At 35.5% G+C, this 23639-nt stretch overlaps 1 protein-coding gene across 6 annotated transcripts in view; it reads right to left on the bottom strand.

The window, feature by feature from the left end:
- The window catches only part of LOC106871929 (regulating synaptic membrane exocytosis protein 2), a 309716-nt gene that overhangs the window by 553 nt on the left and 285524 nt on the right, over nt 1–23639 (bottom strand). For all 6 annotated transcript variants that reach the window (XM_089355577.1, XM_089355576.1, XM_089355579.1 and 3 more), the window contains 6 exons: nt 23519–23609; nt 17262–17350; nt 16091–16204; nt 15351–15493; nt 13950–14304; nt 1–11549 (listed from right to left, as the gene is read on the bottom strand). The exon at nt 1–11549 is cut by the window's left edge. In XM_089355577.1, coding sequence (XP_089211703.1) covers nt 14137–14304; nt 15351–15493; nt 16091–16204; nt 17262–17350; nt 23519–23609 — 605 coding nt within the window. In that variant the 3' untranslated portion in view covers nt 1–11549; nt 13950–14136. The remainder of the gene's footprint in view (nt 11550–13949; nt 14305–15350; nt 15494–16090; nt 16205–17261; nt 17351–23518; nt 23610–23639) is intronic.

Here is a 23639-nt window from a genome sequence, read left to right on the forward strand (position 1 = left end):
AACTTTATATTATCGGACAATTACGAAACTCTGCTTATATATTCGGATGAACAACAACAATTATGAATATTGTTATTGTTATCATTACTATTATTATTATTGTTGTTGTTGTTGTTGTTACGTTACCTTTATTAATTACTACCAGTTAAGAAAAATATCGAGGACAGCACATGACGATACAATACAGTACAATGTAACAGGTAGTGGTGGGGAACTGTTTTCATAATCACTCTTTCAAGAGCCATCTCTTTGTTTGATTTGAGAAACCAAATTTAAAAAATAAATATGTACATTCAATTTTTATGTTAAGCTTTTAAAATTGGTCCCGAAGGGATGACAATTTAGGAAAATCAACAGGCGTCAGAAGGTGCTAGTTAGCTCAAAAACAAAATGAGACTACAATACCCAATTCGATAACAACTTGCAAAGCCTTTACTTGCAAACAATAAAACTAATAATAATAATAATAATAATAATAATAATAATAATCCTTTCCACTATAGGTACAAGGCCTGAAATTTTGGGGAAAAGGGATAATAGAATACATGGTTCCCATCGCTCAACTGGTACTATTTCATTGCCTCCGAAAGGGTGAAAGGCGAAGTTGACCTCGACGACATTTGAACAGTAGTTTATTGGCCACAAGGTCCGCCAAAAATATTTAGGACAATGCAACGACAAAAACAGTAGTGATTTACATAGAACGAATAAATAATAATGAAAAAAAAAACATAACGACTAACAAAAGAATTCTAACAAAAAAATTCTTTAATAGTAGAGAAACGCCACTCAGAGGCAACAAAGAAAGCCACAGATCCCGAGTCACTCAAGTCGCTACGAGTACCATAGTTATTTCTCCTCTCTCCTCCGTACTCTTCAGCATAAAGGCGCTTGCTTACAGTAGGCCTACACTCTCGGACCGTCGTTGTCGCATTCATCCACCTTTCAATAAATTTACTAAGAGGCAACACTTCCCTCTCAACCTTCCTCTTACTTTTCAAATGGAAGTTTTAAAAAGTCTATAGAAATAACATCACCTGACTTGGGAATATCGACATCAATGACAACAGTTGTACGGTAAGAAAATACGAAGTCAGGAAAGAAAGAAAGAGACAAAGAGAGCATTTAAGGGAGCAGTGTGTTGTGGCCTAGAGTTGTAAGGTAAGAGTATAAAGTTACTTCAAATAAATTTTTTAAATCTAGTAAAAGACAATTAACAACTTCCGGGTCAGGGTTCTCGCCATAGAGATTGAAGATGAAGGTTTCGTGTACAAATCTGCTTATGATCTCATGAAACAACTCTCAGTCTCTGGGAAGAACAGGACCAAAGCTCTATAGGGAATATCAGAGACAGTGCAGAGATGTTCGAGCTGCTCTGGTTTAGGAGAAACAAAAATGACACTTTTGTATTTTAACGCTAAGGGAAGTAACTCTGATTGAGCCATTGTGATAGCGCTGACGTTTCACCACTACTAACACAACCAAAGTTATTTCTTCTTTAAGTATGTTTGAAATCTGATTCAACGGAGACGAGTTACAACAAGATAGAATTTCCAAGCGGTTTTAATGCATGTCTCTGATATCCAAGTTGGTAAAAATTGTCAGCATCAGGGCAAACTGGCTCCCTTAGAGTGTAAGAAGAACCGAAACCATAGCGTGAGCGGAGGTTCTTCTCTGAAGACCTTCTGCTGTTCAACTCTCTATAACTTAATTGTCTATAACTTAATTGTCAAGGCGTCCTAAAAAGAGAAAAACGAATATGAAATGACGTTATTGTTATTATACTATTTATTAGTGTTTCTATTTTTGTTATTAATCTTAGTGTTAACCCAAAAAGCAGTGATGTCGTTGTTGCTAGCATTTCTACAATTTTCATTAATATTGTTTTTATTACCGTCCATTGTAGTTTTTATTACAATCCACTGTTTTAACAATGACCTTCGTATCATTACTGGAATCATTATTTTCGTTCTTGTTTTAATTTTGTTTCCATTTCTTTCCGAGTGTCTTCCCAACACCTAGATCAAAGAAACTCACTGTATATATTGATAAGCCACTAAAATAAACACACCAGATTGTTAATTTACAAAATCAAATAATATATTTTATACTTATCATCATTATAATTGTCATATTTATTCCTATATTTTTCTTTTCCCTGAATTCAGAAGCAACAGTAATGACCTTTGTTGCATATCATATATGATAATTGAGTTTGGTAAGTGTCTGATGAGGTACTAATCCACGCCATTTCAAACGTGTGTAAATTTATACAACTACTGTGTAATTTTCCATACATAATCATTTATGTGTAATGTGCTTTGTAAAAAAGAATGGTACTGAAACAATTGTAACCAATATTAAACTTATGCTATACTGATACTTTCTTCCTTGTCTCTACACATACATACACACAGACACAAAACACACGATCAAACAGACCCCATAGACTCGATCTATATGGGAAAAACTTGTGTTATTCAATAAGATCGGTAAAAGCGTATAGTAAACTTGTTGTGGGGAGTAAAACATTCAACGTTTCAAACAGAGTCCTTTTTTTTTTCAGGGAGATGCTGACAAGATAGAAATCAAAGAGAAACGGCAGAAACGGCAGAGCTAAGTCACAAAAACTGAATGCAACTGACAAGGGACGCAGGACCACAGGAGCTTCATAAGTGAACAGGAAGTAGTGAGAGAGGAAAACTAGTTGAGAGAGGGAGATGGAAAGAAAATAGAATAAAGCGGGCAGCGGGTGAAAGTCAGAGTGAGGTAAAATATGAAGCGAAAAGGAGTTGAAGACTAAGAAAGGTATTACTGAACTAAGATGAGACGTAAAAGTACAAGAAAAGAAAATAGGCGTAGGCGTGGCTGTGTGGCAAGAAACTTGCTTTCCAACCACATGGTTCCGGGTGCAGACCCACTGCGTGACACCTTGGGCAAATGTCTTCTACTATAGCCTCGGGCTGACCAAAGGCTTGTGAGTGGATTTAGTAGATGGAAACTGAAAAGAAACCCATCGTATATGTGTGTGTGTATTTGTTTGTTTGCGTCTGTGTTTGCCCCCTCCCCCACCATCGTTAAGTTGTCCCCAACTTACCGGTTCGGCAAAAGATTCAGATATAAGTACCAGGCTTAGAAAGAATAAGTCTAAGGGTCGATTTCTTCGAGTAACAGGCGGTGTCCCAGTATGAACACAGTCAAAATGACTGAAACAAGTAAAAGAATGAAATAATTCATTTAAACCTGTTGGTGACATGGTACCAAGTTCGAATATGAAATGTTGTGCCTTCCGTTTTCTAGACTATGTGCATCCTTGATGTAAAGACATGCTACACTCTGGTAAGTGATTGATGGAATGGTTTATTGTGATGAAGTGGGTGGCGACAGGTTGGCTTGGCATGCATAGTAGTATGCTTTGAAAGAGTCTGAGTTACAATATCACATTACCCAGAATTTTATCATTTGCAAACGTTACAACACTCTTTATAGTGGAGAAATAGGCCGAAGCCTTGCATATCGCTTCGGGAGCACATTCAAACAATTCTAATACCTATACCAGGCTAATTAATCGATATCAACCAGTGTAAACAGTGTGTTGAGGTATGTCCCTGTATGTCAAAAGGAATACTTAGGCATAGATAGAAAGATAAAAATAAAGCAGCAAACTGAAATAAGTAATGGGATCAATGTAGATCGAAATCTAATTACTAAAACTAGTTCACAGGCAAAAGAGTATAGAAGTTAACCTCATTTCACTAACTGAGAAAAAAACATTATATGTATTATGAATCACCAGGAAGGTTTTCAAACAGCTTAATTGCTGATTTTGCATTGATACAAAATCAGAGATAGTCGTATTGTATTTTTTTCCGACCCTTGACGTTCCGAGTTCAAATCCCGCAGAAGTTGACTTTGCCTTTCGTCTGCTCAGTTTTGATAAAATAAAGTAGCTGTTAGATACTGAGGTCAGTGCTATGGGCTAAATTTCTGCCCCTAGAATTGCTAGCTTTGTGTCCAAATTTGAAACAAAATCGGTGAGCAGACAGCATCGTTAGCGCCTGAGACGAAATGCCTAGCGGTGTTAATTCCGAGGCTTTACGTTCTGACTTCTAATACCTCGGGATCAATAAAATAAAATACCAGTTGAGTATTGAGGTCGCTGCGATTGGCTAATCTTCTGCCCTAAAATTGCCAGTCTTTTGCCAAAGTTTGACTTTTCCTTTCATCCTTTTGGAGTCGATACCTTAAGTACCAGTGAAACACTGAGATCGATGTAATCGGTTTGTCCCCTCCCCAAAAATTTCAGGCCTTGTGCCTACGACAGAATGGATTATTGAGTGAGAGAGCAGTACATGCCATCAAAGTGACACTGGGGTAAAATATACGAAGCCCAATATACCCATCATGACTACTAGTCTGATAAGGGCACACCAGACATATGCATCACAACCATATGTGCGCGATATCGTGATCTTATAACAAGATGAACAGTGCATGACCTCGCAGGTGGGGCCCAGTTAGAATTTTCTTCAGGTCGAGTAGTCCATCCTGCTCAAAAGGTCCCTGAATAAGGGTTTTTAAAGAAGAACAAAACACCCATGTTTCCAGAGGTGAATTATTTAAATCACAAAGAATTCCTCTCAACACATGACTATGATGCTCCCCCACTACTTCTGCTCGTCCTCAGAGATGTACGTATCATCAGCCACCAAGGGTCATGCTCAACTGGTTAAGGTCAAACAAGTGACAAGCAAATCTGTGGTATTGAGCAGAATATTTGCTGTAGCCCATCTTTTATACCAAGACAAAACAACGTACATGATAACACTTCCAATCAGTTAAAATCAAAAGTCAAGAGAGCCACTGCCTGGTACTGCATTAGGGCATTATTTTACCAAGTACAACTAAAGAAAAGTATTTATTTTTCGATTATTTTGTAGCACAAAGTTCATGAAACGCAATGGAAGTCTACTGTATGGAAGCGGCACATAGGGACTACTATTCTGGGATATGATTTTTTTTCAGTTACCCTTTACATTAGATTCAAGATGGCCTCTACTCAGAGATGCGCATGAGTATAACTACACAGAAAAGAACCAAAAATTCAAGGAAAAAAGAAATCAATGTCATAACTAAATTCACTCGTCACACACACGGTAATGTCATTTTAACATTTTAAACGTTAATCTGAAAGGTTTGAATGACTCATTTAATACCATTATCAAGATCCGCTTACAGAATTTGCCAAACAAAGAAAACGAGCCAGTTTAAGCGAACGTGTTTTCGGTGGCACAAATGGTATTAGCAACACTAAGGCATTGAACATGAATGACTTAGAAGAGGGGAAAGAAAGCGTGCCTGGCAGAGATGTTCGACCAAAGAAAGTTTTTCCTAATTTTGAGAACTTTTTCCAAGAGTGAGCAAAAACCGAAGGTATCTGGCCGACGTATGGAATAGCAGAGACAGCAAAAATAGCCGGTCTATAGGCCCTACTCCGATCGGGGTAAGTGTGACTTGTGGGGCAAGATAAGGACAGAGCGAGAAAGCATGCCGAACACGTATGATATAGACCCGTATATGGGACGACACAGTACGAAATTCAACTTTACAGTGGTTTGAAAAGGAAACATGTTTTATTTATTGTTAAACCTAGAGTAAAAAATAGCCAGCTAATATATTGAACAAATGTGAGAAGGTGGATTGGCACCAAACACTCCTAAACGACGTACTTTTAGTATAAAACATCTTGTTGGCGGTTTATAATGCAGAGCCTTTAACTATTAGAATGAGATCAAAAATACTCCCGGCACTTTCAAATGTAAAATATTCCAGTACGACGAATGGAAAAATGCCGAGGCTGAGCAATGATCTCATCCAACAGAGATTGCTGCTTCTCACATTTACTATTTGTTTTGGTATATATTGTTAATTATTTCTCATTTAATTATGCCGTCTTTTGATTAGATACGTTTATTGAAATAGTTTTTATAATTTTCATTTAAATCAATGTCTCAATACAGTTTATCATGTCTTTCATACTCCACTGGTTACCTTCTATGACTTTACATCACCATATGTTCATAAAATTTGAATATTTCAAAAACATGGAAACGCGTTTTTGCATATATGAATTGGTCATGGTAGTTGTTGTTGTTGGCACTCCGTCGCTTACGACGTCGAGGGTTCCAGTTGATCCGATCAATGGAACAGCCTACTCGTGAAACTAACGTGCAAGTGGCTGAGCACTCCACAGACACGTGTAACCTTAACGTAGTTCTCGGGGATAATCATCGTGACACAGGGTGACAAGGCTGGCCCTTTGAATTACAGGCACAACAGAAACAGGAAGTAAGAGTGAGAGAAAGTTGTGGTGAAAGAGTACAGCAGGGTTCACCACCATCCGCTGCCGGAGCCTCGTGAAGCTTTAGGTGTTTTCGCTCAATAAACACTCATAACGCCCGGTCTGGGAATCGAAACCGCGATCCTATGATCGCGAGTCCGCTGCCCTAACCACTGGGCCATTGCGCCTCCACGGCCATGGTAGAAATTAAAAGAAATAGTCATCACTTTTGAAATTGCTAAAAACAGGAAGTTCCTCTTTCGCCAAACCATTTAAATTTTTTCAATTTTCGCGTGAAAAGGAAAGTGAGGATAGCGAGGTAAGTGTTGCCTCGCAGCAAATTTGTTGAAAGGTGGGTGACAGTGGTGAGCATAATCAAGGCGTACGGGTATGCTCTGAACATACACACGTAGATGGGAGGAGGAAAGCTGGAAGAGGGTGTTTGCCTTAATGGTCAGGGTGACCGTCCCTTTTCGGGATTTCCTTGAGCAATCCTCGAATGTCTCCCTCTTTTGGGGGAATTATTCCTACTTTTAATATTTAAGAAAATATTCATTCTTTATAATTTTTACTTTTTATACACTTTTACGTATCAGCAGTCTGTGTCGTCCTGTTTTTCATCAACAGTCATTGGTTAATAAAGAGACCATACTAATTATTATTATTACTGAGCGAGAGAACAGCACATGCCATCAAAGTGACGTTGGAGTACAAAGCTCAATATACCCATCTTGACTACCCGTCTGGTAAGGGTACACCTGGCACACGCATCACAACTATATGTGTGTGACATGATGATTTCATATCAAGATAAACAGCCCATGACCTTGCAGGTGGAACCGTGTTAGAATTTTCTTCAGGTCGAGTAGCCCATCCAGCTCAAAAGATCCCTGAATAAGGGTTGTTTAAGAATGCTGAACAAGACACATATATTCCCAGAGATGAATTATTCAAACCCCATAGAATGCCTCTCAACACGTTGCTATGATGCTCCCCCACTAATTCTGCTCATGATGAGAGATGCACGTATCGTCAGCCACCAAGGGCCATACTCAACTGGTTAAGGTCAAACAACTGACTATCAAATCTCTGCTATTGAGCAGAATATTTGCTGTAGCCCGTCTTTTACAGCAAGACAATATATGTAATTGATAACATTTCCAATCAGTTAAGATCAGAAGCTATGAGAGCCAGTGCCTATTATTATTATTATTATTATTATTATTATTATTATTATTATTATTATTACAACTACTACCATTACTACTATTACTACTAGTAAAGGTGGTAGTGGTGGTGTTAATAATTGTAGCAGCCGCAGTTAACGAACGTTTGTTCAGCAAATGTACATGTTAGAATTATAAATATATTATGAATCACAAGATATATCTCTTCTCATATGTAAATATTAAGCTTTGAAAAATAAGTCATTTAGGGCTTAACTCATGGTGATATAAATTTTAAAGTTAATTCTCTGCGAAAAAATAGTCAACTATATGTATGAAAAATAATTTAAGATTAACTCGGGTAAATACACACGCATATGTCTGTATATCTAATGTGTATGTGTGTGCGTGTGTATGCTTGCCCGTGTGTTTCTGAATATATATAATAGTATATATACGTACATTAATACATATATATGTATATATGTATGTAATATAATTTTTCTGAGCCTTCAGATTTTTCAATTGATATTAATCAAATTAATATTCAATTTTTCACCCTTATTATTTAAATCTATATATGTATAAGTGTATATACGTATAGGAACATATATATATGTTTGTATAAGAGTATATTAATATATATATATAAGTGAGAGGTATTAAGTTTATTCAATTTGTTATGATTAAATTACTGTGGAGATCATTATGTAATATGCATTTTATGATGGAAATGGCTATATCGTTGTTATCATCCGTGTCTTCATACATAATATTTTATTTGTCACTCACACGTTGTTGAAACTATTGTATATCACGGAATAAATGTCATAGCTGCAACTCCATTATTCACCTATATATCTTTACTTCATTTCAGTATCTAGGGCGGGCAGCCTATTATTGAGTTAATCGGACGGATAATCAATCGACATAATTGTTACTTTAATGTGGGACAAGTCTATGTGATGGATGCTATAAATGGTACAATATCTAGTAAGCAGACACAGCTTTATGATGTTGCTTTTATCTTGAAATTTGCAGGGCAAAACTGATTGTCACAAACTGCGACGAAAGAAATTTAACAAACCAGTTTATGTATTTATGCATTCATTCATTAAGCAGTTATGTATATAGTTTGCATTTTGTTCGCAGTCGCTTATACTCCATGAAACGCTTCGGTCTAATGAGCATGATCTATAAATATATATATATATATATATATAGATTATGATCTATATATATATATATATATATATATATATATATATATATATATATGTAAAATTTTGGCCCAGTACTTTTCCCAGAATGAGTGCATGTTCTTCATAAAATTTATTTAAAGAAATAGAGAGAGAGAGAGAGAGAGTAATATCATATATGAATATCTGTTGATGTATTGAGAACATATAACGTACATGGTATATTGATTTGCGCTTATTACTCTACTTATAAACTTATAAAAGAGAGCAATTTTATTTTTCTCGTTCAATTCATATTTTTGTAAGTAAGCGTAAGTTTATGAATATATATGTGTGTGCGTGTGTGTGTAATCGCTAGTTAGAGAATATATATATTGGTTTTCTTTGTTATCGCCTTTCAGGAACTAAAAGACATCTATTGTACAGTTGGACTAAAGCTTAAATGTTTATTCAGGCTTTAACTTGTCTTTGAATTCTCTATCTTAAGTAACCGGACATAGCTTCTTTGAACTTGCTACTCCCTGGAATGTGTGTGCGTGTGCGCATGCGTGCATCTATATGTATACACGTTTTTATATCTATATTTATATATATATATATATATATATATGCATATATGTATGTATGTATAGCTAATATAGCTGCCTTATTAGAGTTAATTAACTTCTTATTTCAAATATTCCAAATATTCTTTCATTCTATTCATTTTTCGTTCCCTCCCCCTTTTTATAAAAAAAAAACATTTGATTTCAGATGGTCTCAAAACGGGTTTTATTTCTATTATGAATATTCATTATATTATCAATGATGAATTTCATGGCAATCGGAGCTCTAAGTAAAATGTTGACATTTCATCACTTTAATTATATGAAACAAATTCTTAAATACTCATGCTTCTTAGTAGAAAAATATATATATATATATATATCTTCAATTTGCTATCACTATTAATATTACATACAATGGAAAAATATTCTAATATATGTATGCAATTAAAACACACAATAAAAGTAATTTTAGTTTCATACTGGTGTGGAAATATGTTTGTATAAGCGTGTGTGCGTATGTCCGTGTATATGAATGCAATACCATTTTTCTTGTTGGATTGCCGAGGCAAGAGACAAGCAGCACAGATAGTTTCAAAACAACAATGAAGCTGAAGGAATATGAAGTAATACGGAATGAAAATGTTGAAAGTTGAAAGTTAGTAAAAATATAACTGTAAATATAACAAGCGAAGATAACTCACAGATTGTTGATATATCGTTCACAAATATTAGCACCAACAGTACAAATTATTCAGTGCAAATCACACAGAAGTTCAAATCAATAAGATCAATAATAATAATAATAATAATAATAATAATCTTTTCTACTCTAGGCACAAGGCCCGAAACTTTTGGGGGGAGGGGTACTAAGTCGATTAGATCGACCTCAGTGTTTCACTGGTACTTAATTTATCGACCCCGAAAGGATGAAAGGCAAAGTCGACCTCGGCGGCATTCGAAATCAGAACGCAAAGACGGATGAAATGCCGCAAAGCATTTTGGTGCGTGCTAACGATTCTGCCAAGTCGCCGCCTTGTTGATAATAATAATAATAATAATAATAATAATAATAATAATAATAATAATAATAATAATAATAATAATAATTGTTCTGAATTTTGGCACAAGACCAACAATTTTACTGGAGTGTGACTTAAGTCGATTATAAAGACTCAGTATTTGACAGGTACTAATATAATAAACCCACCCACCCACCGAAAGTATAAAAGACGTAGTCGACCTCAGCGGAAATTGGGAACGCAGTGGGTCGGAAGAAATACCGTTATACCAATAATTTTTTTGTTTTGTTTCTAGAGGGGGCGCAAGGCCTGAAATTTGCAGGGGGCGAATTAACCAATACCATTGATTTCAGTACTTTTATAAGTACTTGACTTTTATCGCCCTCATAGGAATAAAAAGCAAAATAGATATCCACGGTATTTGAACCGAAGATGTAAAGAGAAAGTCGGAACAAATACTGCACGGAATTTCTTACCAACCTACAAACGATTCTACCTACCCGCAATCTAATATCATTATTGTTATTATTATTATTATTATTATTAATAATAATAATAATAATAATAATGATAATAATAATAATAATGGTAATTATAATAATAATAGTAATGGTAATTATGATAATAATAGTAATGGTAATTATAATAATAATAATAATAATAATAATAATAAAAGTGGGTTCAAATTCTGCCACAAGGGCAACTGGTACTTATTTTATCGACCCCGAAAGGATGAAAGGCAAAGTGGACCACGGCGAAATTTGGACTCCGAACGTAAAGACGAACGAAATGCCGCTAAGCATCTCACCCGGCGTGCTAACGATTCTTCCAGCTCGCCGCCTTAATAATAATAATAATAATAATAATAATAATAGTAATAATAATAAGCATTATCAATAGCAACAATTTGTGGAAATTATCGATGACGTGTTTGTCCGAATGGGATATTTTTGTGATGAGGAATGTTTCGTTCATGAAGCCTCGTTCTGGTGAAAGGTTTCAATTTTCTGTTTTTTTTTTAAGACGAGAAACAAAATGAAGAACAAAAGACTGAGTAGCAGATGGAGGAAGTGCATTATTAGCATATTCTGTAACCTTCCATGCATTTCGCAAAGGATATCAGTGATGTAAATTAAGTGAAGTTGTTTTCTTCATCAGGAATCGAAAAACGATTTTGCTGGGTTGTTTCTCATTATAATAGCGTCCCGCAGTATCAGAAAATTTGGCAGATTATATATATTTACACAAATCCGGTAGCTTTTCATGTCCATTCCATCCTATAAAGAAAAATTGAAATATTACATACATATACACACACACACACGTATATATACTATTATTATCATCATTATTATCATTATTATTATTATTATTTTATAACAGTTTACATTCGGCTCCATGTAACTTAAAGCTACGTTGGCTCCTAAGACGAACCTCGCTCGTCAAGCATCTGAGTTTGGTTTACGGATAGTTATTCGTCAGAGGATATCAAATATACAGCAAGTTCTATACCAGGTAGTTTACCTACTACTGTATTATATTCCAAACAGTATTAACTTAAAATAGGTTATCACAAGGCAGGTGTTATTGATAGAAAATATGCCGCGTATATGTTTAACGACACTCCGTTTAAACTTGGATATTTCAATAAAGCGATACTAAATAAGAATAAAACTCTTTGTATAAAGCAAATGAAAATTGAATAAAATGTACATTACAAAATAGGAATAGCTCTGAAAATGCAGCGTAATGTATGAAAAAACTTTTCTGAGAGTCATAACTTCTTGTGAAAAGGCATTAAAACTTGCAGTTAAAAAAAACTGAATTCTTAGGATATTTTTTCGTCGAGAATTTTTTCATGTTTAGAATTTATTTATGATTTCTGTAAGTTTATTCTTAGAGGTAACTCTATTTGACATTTATGCCTTTTATAAAATATCTTTTACTGTGAAACCTGATAAATGGGGATTGCATATAAGCTCGTCTCTACAAACGTTTACGTTCATGGGTAGTACAATGCATACCTATGCCAATTTAATATTACCACCAAACCTTCAGATGGCTCTTTCTGTTCCTTCCATCAGTCACGTAAGTCGTGAAAAATGCCATGGGCCCTACCCTTCCTCTGAATAAGTCATTTCAGAGACGATATCAGTATCTAATACAATAAATAACATGCTCAGTTCTGGGAAGAAAGTTCAAGAAATCGTTACAATAGTCACATGGTACGGTCGCAGTACAGCTGTACAATGCAAATTGGTTGACAGAAAAGTTACATCTTTTCGGTCTATTTATGAAAATCTCGAACTGGAAACTGACGGTGAGTATCACGATTATTCTTCCTAGATATCTACAATATCGACAATTTTGCTTACAGCAAATTTCAGCTGATCAGAAATATATTTACAGAAAAAAAATACTTCATAGTTCGAAATTTTATTAAAAAAATAATAATGCTTGTAAACATATTAATGGTGACATAGAAAATAGAAACAGCGGTATTAATGCTTCTAATATATACAATATAGACTGTAGTTCTGAGGTCTATACTAGCACAGACATTACTGATACGCCTGATGATGCTGAAATGAATGTGAATGATACTACAATTGAAGGATGGAGGGATAATACCAGATATGATAACACATATAGTCGTAGTGGGATTAATATTAATAGAAATATTAATAATAATACGAATAATGGTATGAATATCAATAATATTAATAGTAGTAATTCTCCTAATTGCAGTTGTAGAGTTAAATTCCACTTTCCATTATTAGGCCGATGTCTAATCCAAAATGTAATCTATAAGTGTACAATCAAACTGTAGCTGGTAACTTTGTATATATAGGATGTTCACTAAATATGAAAAAACGTATTAATAACCATTTCTCATCTTTTATGCTCAAACATAAGACCAATTGTACGTCCTTGTCTAGCAAGATTTGGGAACTGAAGGAAAGGAGATTCGAATTTAGCCTTAAATGGGATATTATAAGGAAAGCGCACCCTTATAGAGATAGTCGATACGGTGCGAGGTGTGCTCTATGGAAACTTATGAAATTTTTAAGAGCAACATAATTAATAATAGATTAGACTTAAGGGTATCACGCGTACATAGGGCCACCCGTATATTTAAATATTTTCGAAATTAGCGTTTAAAGATGCTACACTTGAACCTGGATAAGAGAAATTAATTTTTAGTATCATAATCTGATGTGAACTTACCCCCTAAGTATTATATATACACACACACATATATATATACACATACATATATATACACACATATATACACACACATACATACACACACACATACATACATACATACATACATACATACATACATACATACATACATACATATATATATATATATATATATATATATATATATATATATATATATATATATACACACACACACATACATATATATGTATATATATATATATATATATATATATCCGTAAGTACTTAAATACATACGCTTGAATACATCCCCGGAATATTATAAACAATTCATATGAACACGAGGTCGACGTTAGCATCACAAACAATATATGATGATAGAAAATATATTAGCACTTTAAACATTCAAAAGTAAACATTTTATGTATCGTGTCTCCGTATTATATGATTACTGCCTCGAGCGCCACATGTGATTCACTTACTTGGAATATTTTGAAGACAACCATAAACCAATTTTAAGCAAATGTTTCAAGATAAAGTTGAAGACACAGCAACACATCGGTCGTTCTTTACTAGAGATGAGAACTGCATTTCTATCTCCATCAAGTTTGTTTCTGTCGCTCTTTTCCAAAAACTGCGTCCCCAAGACTTTCTTCATAGTTTTAATGATTACCAATGGGAAAAGGCTTCATCAGAACTCATGTCTGTAGCTCCAGGTGAGAATAGTTGATACCAGCCAACTGTATGCCTGCTCAAATCCAAATTTTCTAATTTTACCACGATTTCTCCAAGACAGACTTTCTTATCGAAAGTTTTCTGTTTTTCCCAAACGTTAATCTGCAAGAAAAATATATTGTATTATTTTTTTTATTTATTAGCATAATACTGTCGATTTTACAAAGGAAAAGTTATGGTCAGTTACATGAGTTATACCTTGGACTTTGCAAGACACAAAGCTTTCAATCAAGTACTCCAAGAAATAAGTGCTATTTTAGAAAATAAGATCATAAACTTCAGTCAATATTTACTTGAGACAATTTCCTTTACTGATATTGCCTTCAAGCATTACTATAAAATTTTGTATTTAATTATTTCAAATATAATGGATATTGTTTTAGAAAATTTAAATGAATAATATTTACATTATTTACATTGACGGATATTTGTCGTCATCTTGTTTGTTGTTAACACAACATTTCGGCTGATATACCCTCCAGCCTTCTTCAGGTGTCTTGGGGAAATTTCGAACCTGCATTCTCATTCCGAAGGTATTTTTTGATGGTATTATTACTATTATTATTACTATTATTATTGTTCAGGTCACCTCTTGGAATCGAACTCGGAATTTTGGGGTTAGTAGCCCGCACTCTTAACCACTACGCCATATGCCAATTAATTAATCGATTGTTTCATTAACTGATCGGTCAGTCATTCCACCAGCTAGATTTGCTAGTCTTTTCGTCACCATTCGTGACCTTATCAATTACACACCCACAAACATAGTAACAAAAGGATTTTGATCTAGCTGATTGATTGACTGATTGATTATTCGAACGATTAATTACACGATCGATTAGTTAATTGGTTAAGTGAGTAAGCAATCGACTTTTAATATTACAAGAAGTAAAATAGAACTATTGCATATGTTTATCATTGGCACAATGACCCTCCGAGATACAACACAATTTGTTAAAATACACGAGTTCCTATAAGAACCTTACAAACCAAATACGAAAAATGAATAATTATTTATTCATAGAAAATACAATGAATGTCAAACATGTATTTAGGTCGATTAAATTAATTTGTAATGGATAGAAATTGAGTGAATTCAAATATTTAGAACGCTGGTACAAGCGAAATATTTTCCATTAAGCTTTCACCTTTAAGTGTCTTCCAAGAGCATTACAGGCAGAATATTTTATCTTCTCTCTATAGCTTGGATTCACACCTTCTTTGTTCACGCTCGTTTTCTTCTTCTGCATCGTTTTATTTCCTTGCATCAGATATGTTTTCACATAGGTTTCTTTCAAATAGAAAAAGGATCGTAAAAGTTATTATCCGAAATAGCTTTTGGTATAAAGCAAGTTTTGAATAAATGGATAAATAGTGAGACAGAAGTGTGTTTAACTATCTACCATCCTAACTCAAAGCAGTAAGGTGAAGTAGTAATTAAACTGACACGGGATTGATGTCCATTCATGTTTATTCAACTCAAAATGTACGCAGAAATATAGCACACACGCACACTCTCTCTCTCACTCTTTCTCCACTCTTTCTCCACACACACACTCACTCACTCACTCACTATGTCATATTTGGTTACAAACAAAAGAAATCATATTCATACATTGTAACAGAGTTTACACGTTCATTTGGCTACAGGTGATGACATTCTGTCATTGTGAATTAGTAACTTTGGCGTTTTACAATGCGATACAAGAGATACATAAGACATATTTATATGTATACATGAACAAATCTATATCGCCGAAGGTAATATACAGAGATATATACATAACGGTATTAAACTCTAAAGTCTATTCGCAACGTAATATCTTAAATTATTCGTTTTTGATCATAGAAAAAAAGAAATATGAATGCATTCATTCATCCGTTTTACCTTGTGGCACAGATTTGTCTGGTCTTGATAAACCATGAGCTGTGATTACACTGATTTCTAACTGACCCTTCGTAACTATAAAACCAAGTTTCATGCATCCTTTCGTTTCATCACCTACAGAGACAAAAATTAGATATTGTATTAGATAAATCATAAATAATATAACTCAATGCGCAGAACCGTATCTTCTGCAAATATATTTCGATAACCACATATTGTGAATGTATATATTTAATCAGTTATTGTGTCAAACGTGTCAAACGTAATCAAAGTGAAAAAATAAAATGAAACACACTAACCAATATGAAAATGAACACAATATAATATATATCATTGGGACATAAAATACACATGTAAAAGAAAATATGTAGCGTGTTCAATTCTTTCATAGAAATCTCGCGCTTCCATGCAAATAAGATGCTGTCCGCCTCGATTTATTTGCTGTCTGTGTTCCTGCATGTTATGTTGGAGTTTTCGTCTTCCCAGTTAGCAATACTTTCAACAAGGATGTGCCATCCAACCAGGAGGAAGTTGAAACTTTCCGACACAGGCAACAATTACCGACGTATTCGAATATATATGCACACACAATCATACAAAGACACATACATGCACACAAATTCACACACATACAAACACACTTAAGTATAAATACACATTGTTGTTGTTGGCACTCCGTCGCTTACGACGTCGAGGGTTCCAGTTGATCAAATCAACGAACAGCCTGCTCGTGAAATTAACTTGCAAATGGCTAAGTACTCCACAGACACTTTACGTAGTTCTCGGGGATATTTAACATGACACAGTGTGACAAGGCTGACCCTTTGAATTACAGGCACAACAGAAACAGGAAGAAAGAGTGAGAGAAAGTTGTGGTAAAAGAGTATAGCAGGGTTCGCCACCATCCCCTGCCGGAGCTTCGTGGAGCTTTAGGTGTTTTCGCTCAATAAACATTCACAACGCCCGGTCTGGGAATCGAAACCACGATCCTATGACCACGAGTCCGCTGCCCTAACCACTGGGCCATTGCACCTCCACCATAAATACACATATGCATACGCAAAGGAAAATGTACTCAATAGCTGAATTCCTGTTTACACATTCTCCATACGAAAATTCTGTGCGAATCAATGTCTAAAATTCATATCGATTTCTTCAACAAAATACTTACCTGGCTGTACAGCTTCGATCTGCCCTGGTCCTTGGCATGGCAACTCCGGTACATTATGAATATGTTGAAGTAAAGGTGAAGTTTGTGTACTGAAAGAGAGTGAGGTATACAGTTTTAACTTCTTTTCCGCAAGATATGCAAATGCACTATACAAGATGACACTTACGTATGATGGCAATTATTATCCGTTATATCTCAAATATTCAGAAATACTGACTGGATTATTCGATAATTCTCTAAGCAAACTTGAATAATTAATTTTAATAAATATACCTGGAACAGGTTTTATTTCACTTCTTTTGATGTTATTGCTTTCAAATTTTGGTACAAGGCTGACACTTCTAGGGGAGGTTGTAAGTCGATTACATCAATCATAATGTTCTGCTGATAATTATTTTATCGATCCCGAATGGACGAAAAGCAAAGTCGATCTCAATGGAACTTGAACACTGAATGTAAAGACGGGCGAAATGCCGCTAAGCATTTTGTGCGGTGTGCTAACGATTCTATTGTCTCACGAGGAATGAAACAGAGCCGATGCGCGTGTTTATTGCTGGCATAACGACGCTCCAGAGATACAATATATGTTTCAACACACGAGTTCATATCACGAATCTTTCAAATCAAATACAAAAGCGAAATTCTTCGGAAAAAATTGATAGATCTTTGGAAGGAAGGTTGGCATCTTAAACAATGAACTTTTGTTCATTTGCTTCTTGATTGAAAACTTAATGACAAAGAAAAAATAATTATATTTCAAGGAACCGGCAGTATAAGTTCTAATTATGGAGGACGCGACTAGACAAAGAGTGGATTTATTTAGGAGATGCGAATGTCTTAATTTAGAGTTATAGTTGACAGAAAAGTTTGAAATCGTAGATTGTGCATATAAATTTTAAATTTTCTACTTGAGTATATAAAGCTTAAATATTTGACTCTAAACTTTTCTTTTTAAAGACACTAAATTTGATCGAGTACGTTATTATTTCATGGAAATGCACATGTTATAGAGTAAGGGTTCTTTTTTTTTTGTAGTTTCAGCTCATAGCTGTGGCCATGCTGGAGCACCACCGTTTTGCTACACTGTTATTACTGAGATCCTCCTCTAATACGTGGCACTTGGTGTAGAATGGAGTTTGATGTAGCTACCCTCATTTGCACCTCTTGCAGTGAGGTAAGTTCATCTGGGACTCTCGACAAGAAGAGGTCCAGCATTGATTTAAAAATGCCCACATCTACTTTTCGTAGATTCCTCAGGCTCTTTGGGAGAATATTAAAAAGCTGTGGGCCCCTGAAACCCAGGCTGTTGCAGTAACTGGTCCAGAAGCGCGATGGCATTGCTAGGATCTTTGGCACTGTACAGGCACTGTGCAGTGTCGACCCGTTCTGGCATTGGTATAGCTTTCAATGCCAAAATTTGGCACAATTCCTTCCAGGATCTTCCAGATATATATTACTGCATATCTCTCCCGCCTTCGCTCCAGGGAGCAGAGCCTTAGCTGTTTCAGTCTTTCCCAGTAGCTGAGCTGTTGCAAAGAGACGATCTTCTTTGTGAAACTTCGCTGGAGTGCTTCAAGGTCCGCTGTTAATTTTACACTGTTGGGTGACCATAGATGGAGCAATAATCCAGGCTGCTGAGGACGAATGTCCTCCAGAGGACCATCATGGTTTCCTTATCTCTGGTTCTGAATGTTCTCAGGATCAATCCAGCCAGTCGTCTGCATTTTTTCGCCATCCTGATGATGTGCATTTGGAAAAAGGTATCATCACTCATGTCGATACCCAGGTCCCTCACTGATTTAGGCTCTGGCATTGTAATTCCATGTGGACCAGTGTACCCTGTAAGTTTCATATTCAGTTTTGGACAGTGGTAGCGCAAGGCTTGGAATTTTTCAGCATTAAACTGCATATATTTTTATCCTCTTCTTTTTTTAAAAACACTAGATTTGATCGAGTACGTTATTTTTCATGGAAATGTACATGTTATAGACTAGTGTCAAGCTCCGTGTAGTGAAAGTTATTCATTTTAAGAAAATTCAGTTAAACTCCACCTGTAGCAATATAGGTGAATAGTGAACATTTTTCAGTAAAGAGCACTCGCTTTATAAATTGTCGAGCAAAATTCAAAAGAGGAAATATCTTATAAAACAGCTGGTATTTGAACAAGTGTGTGTATAACGCACAATGATTTATGAAGATATTATCAAATGACTTAGTGAAGTATTATTTAGTTTCTCAACATCGTTGTTTGTCATATTTGACACCGCTACTATAGTGCAGGTGTGAGCAAGAGATAAATGGAGAAAAAAATTCCTTAGCTTTTATAGATACAGAAATAAACGCTAATTAAATATTTATAGAATTCCTGAACATTTTAAACAGTTCTTTTAGCTTTGATCTGATTCTTATGCAGAGTGCTCCACTGACCTGTAATATTTAGTGTTTACGCTTTATTTTTACTTTTATTAATTCTTTTTAACTTGGGCACAAGGCCAGCAGTTTTGTGGGGTAGGGATAAGTTGATTGCATCAACCCAAGCACAAAACTGGTATTTATTTTAACTAGCTCCGGAAGGATAAAAAGTAAAGTCGATCTCATCGGTATTTGAACTCCGAATGTAAAGACCCGGAGGAATTGCCATTAAGTATCGTGTTCGGTAATGATTCGGATAGGTAGTCGTCCTAATTTTATTTGTAATAAAGTTGGTCTCAGACTTAGGCACAAGGGATTAGTCGATTACACTGACCTCAGCTTTGAGCTGTTACTTCTTTTGTCGGGTCCGAAAGTATGAAAAGTAAAGTTGACATTTGAACTCAGAACGTAAAGAACCGGAGACAAAGGCCGCTAAGAATTTTGTCGGATGCGGTAACGATTCTGCCAGCACAACGCCATAATTTCATTTATAATAATCTTTTCTACTATAAGCACAAGGCCTGAAATTTTGAGGGAGGGGGCCAGTCGATAATAGCGACCCAGTATGCAACTGGTACTAAATTTATCGACCCCGAAAGAATGAAAGGCAAAGTCGACCTCGGCAGAATATGAACTCAGAACGTAATGTCGGGCGAAATACCTATTTCTTTACTGCCCACAAGGGGCTACACACAGAGGGGACAAACAAGGACAGACAAACGGATTAAGTCGATTATATCGACCCCATTGCGTAACTGGTACTTAATTTATCGACCCCGAAAGGATGAAAGGCAAAGTCGACCTCGGCGGAATTTGAACTCAGAACGCAGTAGCAGACGAAATACCGCTAAGCATTTCGTCCGGTGTGCTAACGATTCTGCTAGCTCGGGCGAAATACCGATAAGCATTTCGTCTGGCGGGATAACGAATTTCCTTTTTAATGATAATATTAAGGCGGGTGTCAGCGCGCTGGTCAAAATGCTTAGCAGCATTTCGTCCGTCTTTACGTCTCGAGTTCAAATTCCGCTGGCGTCGTCTTTACTTTTCATCTTTTCTGAGTTGATAAATTAAGTACCAGTTGGGTACTGGGGTCAATGTAATCAACTTACCCATTCTCCCAGAACTTGCTGGCCTTGTACTAAAATTTGAAACCAGTATTATTCAAGGCGGTGGGCCGGCGGAATCGTTAGCACGCCGGGTAAAATGCTTAGTTAAATTTCGTCCGTCTTTATGTTCTGAGTTCAAATTCCGCTGAGGGGTCAATAAAATAAGTACCAGTTGAGGACTGAAGTCGATGTGATCGACATTCCTCCTCCCCTTAAATTGCTAGTTTTGTGCCGAAATTTGAAGCCAATAATAATAATATACTTCTTTATTAAACACACCACCAATTTTATTCGCAAGTATATAAAAGTTTTAAACCAAACCCTGTACCCTACTTGTACTGATTTTTCCAGCTTTGATAGGGGTGAAGCTATGTTGAGTAAGGTGGAATTTAAACTAACTTCAATGGTTACTCATTTGCCTGCTATTGAAGGACCTCCTTTGGTTATGGTTAACCATGCACTTGTAGATGTATGTACAAACCTATGAAAGGTTTTTTGAGGAAAACTAACAGTTGCCTTTCTATGAAAATCTCTAAGTCTCTTTTTGCTAAGTGCCTGATGTTTATCAAAAGGAAAGGTTGCTGGTATTGCTCGTTGCAGCTCCGCATCAGTGTTGCCGCTGCAAACGTTACTGTCAGAACAGCCAGACCAGATACCACAAGACAAATGCTTTTGATAATAGTATGCTTCCACCAATAAGCCACCTCATATCATTACTTTTTATTGACACTGAAAAATGAAAGACGAGATATGAATTCAAAGGGCAGAGAATAAAAAAAAATATCACGATGCATTCTATGCAACACTGACCACTCTGCCAGTGCGAATCAAATTTTAATTTTATCGCATCGATACGAGACAAAGCTCCTTTGTTGTATTGTAAATTGAATGTTGTCTTATCCTTACTTGTTTCAGTCATTGAACTGCGGCCATGCTGGAGAACAATCCTGAAAGGTTTCATCGAACAAATCGATCTCTACATATTTTCTAAATTTCGTACTCATTCTGTCGATATCTTTAGCTGAACCGCTATGTTTCGGCACATAAATAAGGCAACGTCAGTTTTCAAGAGATCGTGCTGGTGGGGGTAAACACAAAGACACTGACACACATATACACACGATGAGCTTCCGCACAGTATCCGCCTACCAAATTCACTCACAAGGCATTGGTCGTCCCGGAGTTATAGCAGTAGACGCTTGCCCAAGGTCCAGCGCAGTGAGATTGGACCCGAAAGTGAGCTTTTTAACCACATAGCGATGCCCACGCCTATTATTAATAGTTTAACGAAGGCTACAAGCTGGCAGAATCGTTAGCACACCGGGAGAAATACCTAGCAATATTTCGCCCGTCGCTACATTCTGAGTTCAAATTCTGCCGAAGTCGACGTTGCCTTTCATCCTTTCGGGGATCGATTAAATAAGTACTAGTTACGCACTGGGGTTGATGTAATCGATTTAATCCCTTCTGCTTCCAGTAGAAAGGGTTATTAATAGTTTAATTCTTTTACATCAAATTTTTAATTAACTTGAAGATGAAGAACTAATTGTTTTAATAATTAAAGGAAACTTTTGGCTGAGGTTTGATAGCAGCTGTTATTTTTAAGTATTGTTATACTTTATTTCATTGTAAGATATTTAAACAATTCACAAGGTAAAAAAGAAAATATGTGAATATAAAATTTTACATAAGTTTGATTTAATTTTATGTTAACGTCATATTCAAATCCCAAATTCCCATAAAATTTCGAGTCGTCTGAATAGCAGTTAAATGTTTCTATATCATTTCTGTAACTCTATAAAATTATTCAATTTCAATATATATATATTCGTCTCCTGTTAAAATTCCCATGAGTAATTTTGAATATGAAAGCGGAAAACTAATTTCAAATTTGTCTAAGTTCTTGTTTATTATGTTCCATCTCTTACTGCTATCCAAATTCTATCACCCAATGACTTACTCCTATCTTTTTCTTCACAATTTCTCTCTCTCTCTCTCTCTCTCACACACACACACACACACACACACTATTTATAATCTATCTATTCGGTATCAAAAGATAACATCACTCGCTGATGAAGAGTAATATCCGAATCCTTGCATTTTCCCTTTTTCCTATGATGAGCCAGTTTATTCATTTCTGAACTATTGAACTCACCAATCGCTGATGAAGATCAGCATTAGTTTCTTCCGATACTATGTTTCTTAACGAAACAGTTGATTCTACTGAGTCCCCCTTATTTACATCAGTCGCTTCTCTTCGTGAAATATAATACCCATAGATCAAACATTTTCAAACCTTGTACTGTAAGTCACTTGTGCGTCACTTATAGATCGCTTGTGTATCACGAAAATTTGAAGTAAGTCAATGTTTTTAATGTACCATCTCCTCGCATGTGTATTCTTTTGCTGTATGTGCAACGAGTGCACTCGCCTATGCTTTAAAAGCACTTTAATAATTCTTTTAATTCGTATTACTTTTAAAACGCTTATTATGTGTCGTAAAACTTTTAGAGCTTTTTTCTGTCAAATTGAAAACTATTTCTCAAGTTATATTTTGAGCATTTTGAAGGTTGTCATGGAGCTGATTACAATACGGAGACGATGATGGGTTGGGAACTTCTATTAGCTCAGGTGCAGCAACACAAGCTGAATTTACAAAATATCTGAAAAAGAATTCTGTTTATAGAAAATAGAAAATATTTAACATAGAGAATGAAGCTGAGAAGTGTTAGTTACCTTCTAAGTAATTCAGCTGATGTGGTATCTGCATGAAGACTCGTAATACTAGTTGCCTGCGACAGAGGTGTAGCAAGATCTCCTAACTGCGCTGTAATGAAGATAAATAAATAGCTTTCAT

The sequence above is a fragment of the Octopus bimaculoides genome, chromosome 7 (assembly GCF_046866305.1).
Source record: "Octopus bimaculoides isolate indiv1 chromosome 7, ASM4686630v1, whole genome shotgun sequence".
Taxonomy (NCBI): domain Eukaryota; kingdom Metazoa; phylum Mollusca; class Cephalopoda; order Octopoda; family Octopodidae; genus Octopus; species Octopus bimaculoides.